This window comes from Callorhinus ursinus, unplaced genomic scaffold (assembly GCF_003265705.2).
Source record: "Callorhinus ursinus isolate GAN/ISIS: 27379988/994484 unplaced genomic scaffold, GSC_fseal_2.0 scaffold1, whole genome shotgun sequence".
NCBI lineage: Eukaryota > Metazoa > Chordata > Mammalia > Carnivora > Otariidae > Callorhinus > Callorhinus ursinus.
This window is the reverse complement of record NW_027397063.1, coordinates 123,037,930-123,050,702: the sequence shown is the minus strand read 5'-3', so window position 1 is coordinate 123,050,702 and position 12,773 is coordinate 123,037,930. Positions and strand designations below refer to the sequence as shown.

The following is a 12,773-nucleotide window of genomic DNA, read 5'->3' as shown; positions in this document are numbered from 1 at the left end:
CATTGATTGATTTGCCAATGTTGAACCAACCTTGCAGCCCAGGGATAAATCCCACTTGGTCATGGTGAAAAATCCTTTTAATGTACTGTTGGATCCTATTTCGCCTCAGTTTTTTAAGAATTAATGTGTTGCCGGAATGTAAACAGCTTTAAAACTTGAGATGAAGAATTTCAAGGCCTGTTGTTTCAGCACTGTGATCTTAAAGCTAATTCTGTTTCTATTCTCCCAGTTAAAGATCTTAAAGTTGGATGAATGGTCAGAGGATGGAGGCGCCTGAGTCATTATTTGGCCACTCACCACCACCCCCAACCTCCCACCCCCATGTCACCAAGAACATGTAGTCCAGAGAGGGGACTGTCAGGCCCAGATTTCCCTTGGAAGTGTTGCCAACTACCTGTCCAGGCTCTGCCCACAGCCCACGAGTGGCCTAGGCCATACCAGTCTGGGGGCCAGAGGACCCAGGGAGCACTTCAGCCGAGGGGCTCTGTACAGCTCGTCAGACTTCAGACCTGGGTGCCAGTCCCCACCCATGCTGTGGGAGAGTTGGCTGGGGGTGGGGGGTGAGCAGGCCGTGGGCACGACGTCTGCTTACGTCACTACGTCTTCTGTCAGGCTGGCTTTGGAACATCCACACGTGTCCCAGGGTAGGCAGAAGCTTCTTTGGGTTTAACCCAAAACCTTTACTGGTGTTCAGTAAGCTTTTTTTAGTTAAAAGTAAAAGTACTACTAAAACTACTTTTTAGTTAAAACTAAAAAGTTCAGCTTTTTTTAGTTAAAAATCAAATGCTACTCACAATTGCTTAAGAAAGGAAAATAACTGTAAAGCAATACTGTCTTTATGCTTTTTGCCATATACTTTACAGTTGTTATTCCTGGTTTTCATGTTTACCACCATTGTCCCAGGGGCCCCCTAAGTGCATACCTGGGCTGGGCTGGTTAGAAGATACATACACTAGGCCCTCCTGAAGGTCTTCGTTAAGCAGGTAATAAAATCAGTCCAGGTCTGGGCTTACATTAGGGAGCCAGTCCTGTGCGATGCACAGCCACACGCATCATCTCAATGCGTGGTGACCACACGCTGGGTCAGAGATGCCGTCCTTGTCCCCATGTCGCAGGTGAGAACATGAAAGCCCAAGGAAGATGAGTGATGTGCATGGCAGGGTGCCACGTGAATGGGTGGGGGTTCTGTCTGCAGCCTGCCTCCTGAGCCGGCCTCTCTTAACTTTCCAAGCAGGACGCTTACTCTGTTGCCCTGGGAACCCAGCATCCCCCTTCAGAGGAACTGGCCCCGCGCCACCAGGAAGTGCCAGGGCTTCAGGGAAGCAGGACCAGACACCGCATCTTCCCAAGGAAGAGCAGAGGGCCTAAACTTCCGGGAAGTGCTCCCGGCTCACAGGGCCGCTGCTTAGTTCTCTTGTTTCACTGGAGTCTTTGCTCATCCACCCGTACTTCTGACTGTACTTCACAGGCCTCTTCAGAAACACCAGGGCGCATGGACAGAGGGAGTGCAGATGACTTCATCCTGGTCTCCAAAGAAGACGAGGGGGGCAGCGCCAAGGGGTCCTTCTCAGGCCAGTCCCAGCCTCTTCGCACCCTCCGAAGCACCTCTGGGAGAAGTGAGCCCCTGGCCCGCTCTCCTCTGGTGTTCTCCGACCCTCTGATGGGCCCTGCCTCAGCTTCCTCCAGCAACCCCAGCTCCAGCCCCGACGAGGACAGCAGCAGCAACAGCAAGGACTCTGGCTTCACCATTGTGAGCCCCCTGGACATCTGACCACAGTGCCCCTGGCCTCCTTCGTGGGGACTGGCCACCCCCTCAGCAGCCCCAGGGCCCAGCTGAGGCTTCCCCAGTGGAGACCCCTCTGAAACCAACACTTCTTTCCCAGCATGCCTGTGGCCTTTAGTGCAACCCGTCAGAACCCTCTAGAGAGAGGCAGATGGCCACAGAGCACACAGACAGATGTTCACCAAAATGCAGACAGGGCTTTCAGGGCCCTATCCCACCCTGCCTGTGCTCTGAGGTAGACCAGGGTTAAGTATCCAGTATCATGTTCACTGTCAAGAAAAGACCAAATCACAATTAGAATCATTTTCCCTCTATCCCCTTCTCGCCAACTAAGAATTAAGTGTGGCAACTCCATTAATTATAACTAGAAGAAGGAAGAAGAGTTGGTTTCAAATCTTCCCTCCCTCAGAGTGTCAGGCATAGGAAAATTGACTGAGATCAAGAAGGCTTATTCTCTGGAAATCTCTTTCTCAGCCTATTTCATTCCTCCTCTGGGAAGCCATACAGCAGAGCCAAATACAACAGAATGGACTAGAACTGGTGGATTCCAGGGCTAGAAAAAACCCATCACTGACCTCTCAGAAAGTTACAGTGATCTTTAGAAACAGGGTCTAAACTTAGGAATCCTATTTAGGTGTGATGGGGTTTAGATTTTTTCTTTTGTTAAAGAGTATGTTTCCAAACCTCAGGCCAGATGGACTCTGGCCATCACTGTCCCTCCTCAGACAATTGTATTTACCCCTTTAGAATCTTTCACAACCAGAAAACAAAGGTCACGTTAAGCCAGTCTTTGCTGCACTGATTTCAGAAGTCGTAAGAATATTACTTCTTGAATTGGAAAATGTGACCCTGACTATGGGACAGATGTCTCTCAGATAGTTTTCTGGTGTCGTTTCTCTAGTTTTGGCTCTGGAATACACCTGTCACCTGTCAATTGAGAAGTAAAGGGAAAAACCCAAGCTCATTCCCATCCAGAGTCAGGACCTCCCATTGGCCTTAAAGTAGCAGTAACAGGGAATTCGACCTGGAGTCCCTTCTCGGGGAGCAGGGCTTCCCACAGAACACTCCAGACGTCAGGAAGACGCAGGACTTCTGCACAGCCCTTCCCTTGCCGGGAGCCAGGCAGAGGAGCTGCGGGGCCCGGGTTCAGTTGCGCACCGCGTCCCACCACGGGACCAGCTCTGACCCGCCCGGTGCCTTCCTGGGCTTGGGCACACAATAGAGAACTTCCCTTTTCAGCTGGCAGCTTATGAAATCTTGCTGGGCAGAAAGCATCACATGAGCTGTTTCTCTCCTTAAGAAGAAAGGCCCCGAAAAGGACACTTTCCCTGTCCTTTGTGCAAGCAGGCATTCTAACAGGATAGCCATGGTGCCCGTTTCGCCTCCATCAGGGGGAGCAGCCCTACAGTGACAGGTGCTCAGGGCTTCTCTGAGGACGGCAAGGCTTCTAGGCGGTGGAAGCTTTCACGTGAACCAGTGAAAAGCTAAGTTTGAAAGACTAGACACCGTTTACAGTCCTTACCACTGCTAACCCTGTATTTCTCTACAGTGTGATAATGACCTAATTTCCCACGTGCTTTCCAAGAAAGCAGTGATGACTCGGAGTCAGCTACTGCAGAGAGGGTTCCAGTTAGCTCTACAGTTTGTCCTCAGACTCTAGCAGGAGAACCTCTGAACACGTGAACATGGAAGATGAATACTAAGTCTGGTTTTGCTCAGGTGACAAGGTTGCTTGGCCTTCCATGATTATTCAAAGACAAGCTGCTGAGCTCTTTGGCTCCTCCATAGAGTGGTCTGCTCAGCACCCCCTGGGGGTGACCCATAGAGTAAGTAAGTTACTGCCCAGTGTGTGTCGCCTTGACCACACTTTGTATGCGCCCAACGTCCCCATACGGTGAATGGCCTTGCGACTGCACACGGTTGCCATGATTTTCCCTCAGAGGACCTGGTTCAGGGCGTTGTCAGTGTTTTCAGTTCTCAGGTAAGAAGTGCGGAGCTATCCTCGCCAGGGCTCCAAGACACAAAGTGGAAAGGGCCATGGAGATGGCTGTCCCATGGCCATGGGTCCTAGTCATCTGCTTTTGGCAGTTTCTTTGCCCTGAGAGCTAGAGTCCTGATAGTCCCATGGCACTGGGCCCCCACCGCCCCAACAAGGCTCTAAGCTACTTCCCTGCAGTTGGCTGGGTGGTTAGCGGTCCCTGAAAACACCCAGCCCTCCAGCACACGAGGGGCAGGTCCTCCACTCTGTGCTTCCATGTTGGTGCCACCTGAGAACCAAGGGGGTCCCTCAGAGGCATTGCTTCTATGGTCCCCAACGAGCTGCTCCCTCCTCGGAGGAAAGAAACACGAGGGGGAGTGGGATGTGGGCAGTGCCACCCTCAAATTCCCATAGGTCCGTGGGGTTTGAGAATTGTATTACTCTCTTGATCTTTTTAAGTGACTTGTTTTTATTCTCCATAGTTGAGCATCGTTTGCATTTTTATTAGTTACAGTGCTATTAAAGAATGTGTTCCTTTTTTATTATTTTATCAAGTACTTAAGTGCACATTTTTTTAAAATCCTGAATATCTGAAGCCTTTTTTGTTTTTAACAAATATAATCAGTGGAGCCTTTCATGTTTTGATTATTAGCAGTTAAATATGTTTTATATATATAAAGCTTAGATGAATTTTTGTTGTCATCCACTTTTTTAATATAGGTACCTGTGTTTCATGCATTCCTTTCTGATCAGTTTGGAAATGAGTTAAAATTTACCTCTACATTATATATGGGCTACAGATTAGAGAAAGAAAATCATTACGATTTTGCCTTACCTTTTATATATGCCAAGGGGTCATAAAACACTTTAAACATTCAATTATACTGGATTATTCTGCCACAGTTGACCTCCTGCTACTGCTCACTGCTACCTGCAGTCTGGTAAGAAATAATATCACTGCAGAATGAGTGTGATTAAAAATAAACCAAGGCCTCCCTGGGCATTGCCTTCTCTGCATCTGACCGAGTTCAGTCCCGTGCATCGGTCCTTCGGGTCTGATTGCCCACCACAAACACGAAGGTCGCCTCCACTTTGTCAGAGATGAGGAGCAGATACAAAGCTCAGTGGCAGTTATAGGGTCTGCTAACGACAGCTGACCTGCCAGAATCGACTCAGATTTACTATTTTTGTTTTGTTTTTATTTTGTTTAAGAAGCGGCCCCCTGGGGTGGTTATAGAACCAGAGCGTGTATGCGGGACGCAGGCCTTCTGGGTGGCTGTCCTGTGGAGGCTGGGCCGTTCCCCCCGCCCCGCCCGCAGGTGCACACCTGGCCCCACCCCTGCGTGTCCAGAGCAGGGGCGCTGGCAGTCATGGGGCAGGAGAGGAGGCCGGGTGAATTAAGGACAGCACCTGACAAGCTGGATTTCTCCCAAGCCATTACTGCTCCCCCTGTGTTACTTTCAAAAGCTCTCTTTTTGTAGTGTTAAAAAGAAATAAAAAGTTACTGTAAACAGGCTTGAGACCACTTTGATGTAAAAGTTGCCATAATTTGTCTCACGATGGCACAATTCATTTGACTTATGGAATACCCTGTTGTGCCATTTACATCCTATCGCTTTGTTCTCATTCATCTTTATGCTGTAACTCATACTGATTTAAGAAGTGACTTTTCCTTTTGGCAAACTGATCCCATTCAGTACAGTTATAATAAAAGACTAATGTGAAACTGAAAACGTAACTTGACTTGTTCCACACAGGGGATCAGTGCTGAGCAGGCCTGACCCAGAGGAGACCCGCCCAGGGCGTGGCCAGCAGGGCGCCCCGCCTGGCCTCTCCTGTGTCAATGCATGAGGCAGTGACCTAGGGCTCACACCTAACCCTGCCTGTCCCTTCTTCCCCAATTTGAGCCCTGCTCCACCTACTGGTCCAAGAAGCCATTTGGGGGCAATGCCCCAACAGTTTGCCACCCTCTCTCCACTGTCCCCCCTCTACAATGGGTTTGCTCTGGTAGCCTCGCTTATACCCAACTAATATTGGGATTGGATGAAGGGCCACAGTGCAGAGTGCACTCCAAGTCTTAAATGACAAACCAAGAAAGGTCGGGGGGCGGGGGGGGGAATCTGCACAGCTTAGGTAGAACTAGGAGGCCAGTGGTACTTTTGTGCCAAGGCCAGAATTCATGCCTGGACCTATCCCTAGCCTAGGCCTCTGTCCCAGGCCCAGCCAACAAGGGGCTTTCCCTCCCATGGGTCACAACCCATACCCCCCAAGGGACTTTATTACCCACCTGTTCTGCCCTAAAAAGGTGGGAGGGCCTGGCACCCTTCTCAGATGGCTCATGCTGCTGACCAGGACGACCACCCACACCGCATCCCTCCCCGGCCGCCGGGAGCAGAGAATGCGGGAGCAGGTGTGGTCGGCACCTCACCGCTAGCCCTTGGGAAGGACTCCAGGGCTGCTGGATCCTCCTCCTGTCCTACCTGCGTCACTGGCTGAGAAGAGGTGAGTGCAGGGGGCTTCCCTGCAGGCCTGAGTCCAGGTGCTGGTGGCCCTGCTTCTCCTGACTCCCTTCCCCAGCCCTGTATGGTGTTCGTTCCTCCCGCCGAAACGAGCCGCTCTTCAGCTGATCTCAGGGCCAGCTCTGGGTGAATCGTATGGACACATCTTCCTTCCAGGGCCCCTTCTTCAGGCAGAAGCCATGCCCCTCGCTCCCCCTCTGCCAGGTGAGTGGGAAGAGGCTGCAGGTGGTCGAGGTGGGTCCTCTGTCCTCACTGACGGCTGTGCAGAGCAAGGGTCTCACCAGTCCCATCCAGGGCCGGGGCAGCCTCTGAGTGAGCTGGTGCTCCCCCGCCCACTGAGTTCCCAGCTCCTCCCCAGTGACCATCCCCCACGGCTGACAGTGCCATTAGAGGAGCTGCTGACAGCTTTAATTTTGTAATTTGCCTCCATCGCAGACAGCGTTCTTTGCCTCTTAAGGATGCATAGGTGTCACCAGAAATTTCTGCACTGAGAGGCACAGCTGTTGTGAGAAAGGACCCTCAAAGAAAGGTGACAGACCGCGGAGGCCCGGGTCGTTGATGCGCTGACCCAGAGAATCCATCCAGCATCAGCCCACCGTCCCTTCAGCAGACTCCACCCAGCGCCCTCAGAGTGGGAGGCTACGCGGATGCTGGGACACACTGGGGCCCCCAGACTGCCAGGAAAGGGGCGAAGAGACCTGTGTCTGTACTAGGAACACGAGAAACAGTTTCAAGACCAAGGGATCCCAGGGGAAGTCCTCCAGCGAGGGAGGCTCCGGAAGGCTCGAGGTGAGGCCAGTGAACTAGGCCCGGCGTGCCAGGCATCCTCCTGCTGCTGAGTGAGGGGCATCCCACTTCCTGTCAGTAGGTGCTTGGCACTAGAATCGGAGCAGAGGGTGTACTTACAGCCACCAAGCAGGCTGCCTTTCCCGCAGGCACGTGCCGTAACGTGGGCTCAATGCTGTCTATCGTTCAGTTCTGGCCAAAGAGTGTCCCCAGCTGGGGAAAAGCCCAGCAGACTCCTGAGGGCTTGACATCGTCTCGGCCATAGTTGAGGAAGCAGCCAGCAGCGGGTGCTCTCCTGTGTCTCAGTCTCAGAGGAATAAAGAGATAGGTCACAGGGCTTAAGTGAAGAGGGAAAGGGACTGCAGTAGATGTCCCCTCCCCAGGGGACCTTCCCAGAGGAAGGACAGCTAGCAAAGGCCACGCTGCAAAAAGGAGATCGTATACTGCCCTCCTAGTGGCACCCTCGTCCCTCCACACAGGTATCTGCGCCTCCTGCCGCCTCAGCTTCTGGCCCTAGTCCCACATCCATCCAGACAGGAGCCCCTGATTCCCACACAGTGTCTGGTCCTTGCCCCTCCCATGGCTCGGTCAGGCCTTCTTGCCCACACCGCACCAGAGCAGAGGCCTCATCCTCACTCACTGGGCCTGACCAGTGGCCTGTTCCTCTGCCTCGCCCTCTCCCCTCCTCACCTGGAAGCAGCTCTGACCCAGGGGCCTCCAAGTGCTCAGGATGAAGGGTGGCCCCTTGCACCACCCACCCTGTCCCCGCAGGGCTGTGCTCCAGCCCCCTGGCCTTCCTCCTGCTAGGCCCTTTCCCAGCTTGAGGCCTCACACAAGCGGTTTTCTCTGTCCAGAACGCCTGCCCTTGCTCTCCAATGTATACCTGGTGGAAGCCAGCTTCAGTAGCCAGATTGCTCTGGTGGGGGCCACCAGACTCCTCCTGCCCGTGGAACTGCTTTCTGGAAGTCCCACTGTTCTATTTCATTTTGCCCACTGTGCCAGTTACTATGGCTATATAACCAATCACCCAGAAGTTGGCACGAAGTAACCACTTATTATGCTCGTGGGTTGTGGGGGTCAGGAATGCAGACAGAACACGGTGAGGACAGTTTGTCACTGGTACCTCTGATGTCTGGGGCCTCAGATGGAAGACTCAAAGGCTGGGGGCTGGAATCCTCTGAAGTTTGGCTCCCTTGGTCCCTGACGGTTGATGCTAAGACCTTATCTTGGGCTATCGGCTGGAACACCCAATAGGTGGCCTCTTCACATGGCCCGGGCTTCCTGGCAGCAGGGTGCCTCGGTTCCAAGAGCAAGTGTCTAAAGAGAGAGAGAGGAAGAGAGAGAGTGAGCACTAAGTGGAAGCCACCTCGCCTTTTAGGACCTAGACTCAGCAGTCACCCAGCATCACTTCTGCCACATCCTGTCCACTGAAGTAGTCACAAGTCCATCCAGTTTCAAGGGGAGGAGAAGTAGAGTCCAGTTGTTGATGAAATAGGCAACATTATAGAAGCACATGTGAAACAGGAAGTGCTATGGCCAATCTGTCATGCCCATTGACTGGAGACTTCCTCAGGGTAGCCGGAACAAGGCCTCAGCCATGCTGCAGACGACCGAGGCTGTTCCAGCCATACTGAACAGCTTACGGGTGCCATTCAAACCTTTAGTGTTTGTAGCTGCTCACTCCTCTCCTCCAGGAAGCCCTCTGTGATGGTTTCAAGGCATGGCCTCAAAACTTTTTGACACTCTTTCCCTCAAGAGCCCCTTGAATCCTAGCTCTGTGACTTCTTAACCAGTAAAATATAGAGGACATCATACCATGCCAGTTTCTGGGCCCAGACCTTAAGAACACAGGCAGCTTCTACTTCCTGACTCTTGGTATACTCACTGGTAGAAGCCAGTCACCATGTGCAAGGAAGCCTAAGCAGCTCTGCAGAGAGGTCTATATGAAACCAACAGCCAGCAGCTAACTTAGAGTGAGCCATCTTGGAAGTGGATTCTTTGGTCCCAGTTGCCACTATGGAGCAGAGACAAGGTATACCAGCTGAACCCTTCCCAAATTACAGAATTGTGAGCAAACAAAATGATTGTTGTTGTTTTAAGCCACTAAGTTTTGGGGTGGGTGGTGATGCAGCAATGGGCAACTTTCCCTGATACCCTGACTAGCAGGACTCATCTCTTCTAAACTCCTTCATCTTAGGACCATCCATCTTTCCCAGCCCTCCAAGCCCAGAACTTGCATTTCCCTCCTTGAAGAGAGGGCCTGAGCTTTAGCAATTCATTCACCCCTATTTACTGAGCACTTACTATGTTCAAGGAGCTGGAGAAGTGCAGTGAACAAGATAGATAAGACCCCTGTCGTCAGGGCGCTTGGTCCAGTGGGGGAGATAGGCAATGCCTTCTTACTCAATGCATTGCCCTTGTGAATGAATGAAGGACATAATTTCAGAGGAGAATGATGTAGCAGAAACCCTTCAGAAAGTCCAGTTCCTTCGCCCCCTGGGCACGGACACAGCTGGACCACACTTCCCTTGCAGCGATGGAGCTTGGACCAGTGGATGTGGGTGATGACCCAGGAACAGTGTATGGAGGGGGAGGAGCTGAGTAGATGACCCTAGCAGCCCGAGAATGCAGGAGTTGGGAGGCTGAGAAACCCTTTTCTCCCCAGATTTTTGAGACCCAGCTTGTCCTAGGTTTTTCCTAAGCCTCTCTGTCACCCTTTGCTTTCATTCCCACACACATTACCCCTAGGGAAAGAGCCAGAGCCAGCTCTGACAGACTAGAGGGAGAAGGAAGCCAGTGTCACTCCTCCTGGCCAACCTCCATGCACTCAGAGGAGAGTTTAGTGCCATCAGACTCCAGGGTCCTGAGCCCTGCCTGTCTTAACTCTCAGGATGGCAGGGCTCCAGCCCAATCTCAGCCAATTAAGACGGTTCTTTGAGTATGACAAGGGAGCTCTGGGAGCCTCCATTTCCTGGTCCGTAACATGCTGGGGAGAAGGCCAAGCGTGGCCGCCTCTCAGGGGTGCTGCAAGTAGGATCAAGTCTGTTAAGTGCCAGGTACTGTGTCCGGCCACCACTTGCATTATTAACTCTTACAATAACCCCACAGGATAGGCGATGGGGAAGGCACAAGCCTTGCTCCCTCCCCCCACAGGTCTGAGGTGGCCTCGAGCACCCCGGGTGGCCAGGCTCTGCCGGTCTATGGGATGTGTGAGCACAGGGGCCTCTGTGTGTTCCGTGTACGCATCAGCACCAGGGCCCAAATTCACTGTGTGGTGAAATATGGAGATGTCATTCCTGGGCGTGTGCGGGTGACTCACCTAGTGCTCTGATGGTGGTGGCCAGGCTGCTGCTGGGTTTCTCAGAATCCTGCACCTCAGAGATTCAGAGAAACTCAGACTTTCAGAGAAAGTCTGTTGGTGTGCCACAGAGATGTTAACCACAGAGCCTGAGCAGAAGCCAGGTGAGAGTTCAGCAGGCCAGGCCGAGTTCACCCTTCCTGTCCCCAGCTGTGGGCAGAGGTCCCCAGTAGCAGAGCGCCAATGTCAGATCTATGGCCCCCGGCATGTGTGCGTGTGGGAGGAGCACTGTCTCAGGAGTCTGCAGCCCGGCAGTCAGCTCTGCTCTGTCAAGCAAGACACAAAACCCACCCAGGCCAAGCGTTTATCCTCCTGCTTAGGCAGGGTTTGGCCCCGGCTCATTCAGGAGACTTTGGGGAGCCCCTCACAGTTTCTGACACTTGGTTTCTCCAGGTGAAAAATGAAGGATCAGGTACTTTTTTCAAGCTTTTTTGACCATAACCCACATTAAGAAAAACATTTTACAGCATACAACACAGGATAACCTTAAGGGCTATAACTCAGGTCCCAGGATGTCAGTGGCTTAACAAAAGAAAAGTTCATTTCTCACTCACATAACTGCAAATGCAAGGTTTCCTGGTTTGTGTGTGGCTCTCTTCCACACAGTGATACAGGAAACCAGCCACCCTGACCTAGAAGTACCAGGTCATTTTCAATCACATTCCATTGGTGAAAGCAAGTCAGCCAGGGGCCCCACCTAGAGGCGAGCATCAGGGAATAGTCACTCCCAGCAGGGCACCCCCCTCCTGAGGGGCACGTGTACTCTGGGGGAGGGGAGCACAGATCTGGTGGCCAGTCAGCTGCCTCTAACACACCCTGTGCTCCCAAACTCACACATGCAACTGAAATAGAAGATTCACGAAACAAACTTGCTCATGCTGCACATGATGCCTTCTGATTCTGACACCTTCTACCTATTTCATTAGTGCTGGGCATGACCCACTAAATTAATCCCATGACCCACTACTGGGTCAGTGCCTACAGTTTAAAAATTCAGAGGATTCCTCAAAGAAATGGCCATAATATTATCCAACTCTGTAGGATGTACAGAGTTGAGTGGCCACATGTCTTGAAGGACTTAATTCAGCCAAGAGAACTGCTCAAAGCCACAGCTGTCATTGAGGGGAAGATGCAATGAGAAAGTGTTTTTTAACCCACAATAGATCCAGATGAACTCCTAGCCGAAGTGAGGTCTGGTCAGATGTCCAGGAGCAGAAGGCGCACCTGAAGGCCCAGGAGGGTGGTTTCCAAAGCAAATTCCATTCTGGGGTTCGGGGAGCGACATGCTGGCTCCAAGCCTCTTTCTGAGAGGGATTTTGCAAGTTCTTTTCCCAGAATGCACTTTGGACAAAATTTCAGCTAGGTGGCAATGGCGATTCACTCGAACACTGGAGAAGGAGCAGGCATTTTAGCACCTGCCACGAAATATCCTGGTATCCCCCCGAGACCACCTCTTCTCTCTCACCTTGCCCCCACCCCCAGGAAAGTTCTGGTCTGCCCCATCTCTTTGCTGATGTTCCCTGAGCTCCGATGGGGCTGCAAAACAACTTGGGTACCTAGACGTCTTTTCTCAGAAACACCTGGGAAAGAGCCCCATAACTATGAGTCACCTCATGACGTCTATGACCCAAAGTCACCCTGGAGACACTGACCCTTTTCTTCGAAGAGACAAATCAGCCTTCAATGAGTGACCTAGATTTTCCTGTATAGATCCAGTTGCAGAATTTCCGACTAATTTTGGTACATGCGCCGTACCTTCTGCAACTGTCCTATTATGAACCCAGAGCAAGGAGCCTCTCCATGGAAAAGGTGTGTGAGGGCAGGAATATGGGATTGTGCAGATAATGGATCTGGGTTCAAGAAGGGCCTCTGCCCCCCATAAGCTCTGTGCCCTTGAGCAACTTGCACAACCTCTCTAGACCCCCATTTTCTTACCTGGGAATGGGATACATTGCCTGCCTCTCAGAACATGTGTGAGGAACAGGTGAGTCAAAGTAGGGAAAGGGCATGACTCATGAGAGTAGACACTGGCCTGTCCACCCCCGACCCCCGGTCATGAGGAAGAGCCACAAAACCGCATTTAATTTCTAAGGTGTAAACTTCACTGTCCTTCTACGTGGACGTGACAGGCCACACAAGCCCTTTACTAGGCACCCATATGTGGTGGACTGTGGTGCATCCCGAGGGCCACATACCCAACCCAGCCAAGGGACTGACCTTGGGGAACTTGCCCTCCTGCGTGTAGATCTCCTGACAAGCCCAAGTATGACAACTTGTGAATCTGGAAAAGGCAGACTCAGGAGTAGAAGAGGGATGTGCCCTAAACCAGGAAGAAGGGGTAGCAGGTGG

At 52.0% G+C, this 12,773-nt stretch overlaps 1 protein-coding gene and 1 long non-coding RNA gene across 7 annotated transcripts in view; one reads left to right on the top strand and one right to left on the bottom strand.

Annotated features, from left to right (window-relative positions):
* Window positions 1–5,494, top strand: part of TBC1D5 (TBC1 domain family member 5) — a 581,354-nt gene extending 575,860 nt beyond the window's left edge. For all 5 annotated transcript variants that reach the window (XM_025882739.2, XM_025882764.2, XM_025882715.2 and 2 more), the window contains one exon: window positions 1,469–5,494. In XM_025882739.2, the coding sequence (XP_025738524.1) occupies window positions 1,469–1,771 (303 nt within the window). In that variant the 3' untranslated portion in view covers window positions 1,772–5,494. The remainder of the gene's footprint in view (window positions 1–1,468) is intronic.
* Window positions 4,203–12,773, bottom strand: part of LOC141374099 (uncharacterized) — a 52,237-nt gene continuing 43,666 nt past the window's right edge. For both annotated transcript variants that reach the window (XR_012380683.1, XR_012380682.1), the window contains exon 3: window positions 4,203–8,383. This is a non-coding gene — a long non-coding RNA (uncharacterized lncRNA). The remainder of the gene's footprint in view (window positions 8,384–12,773) is intronic.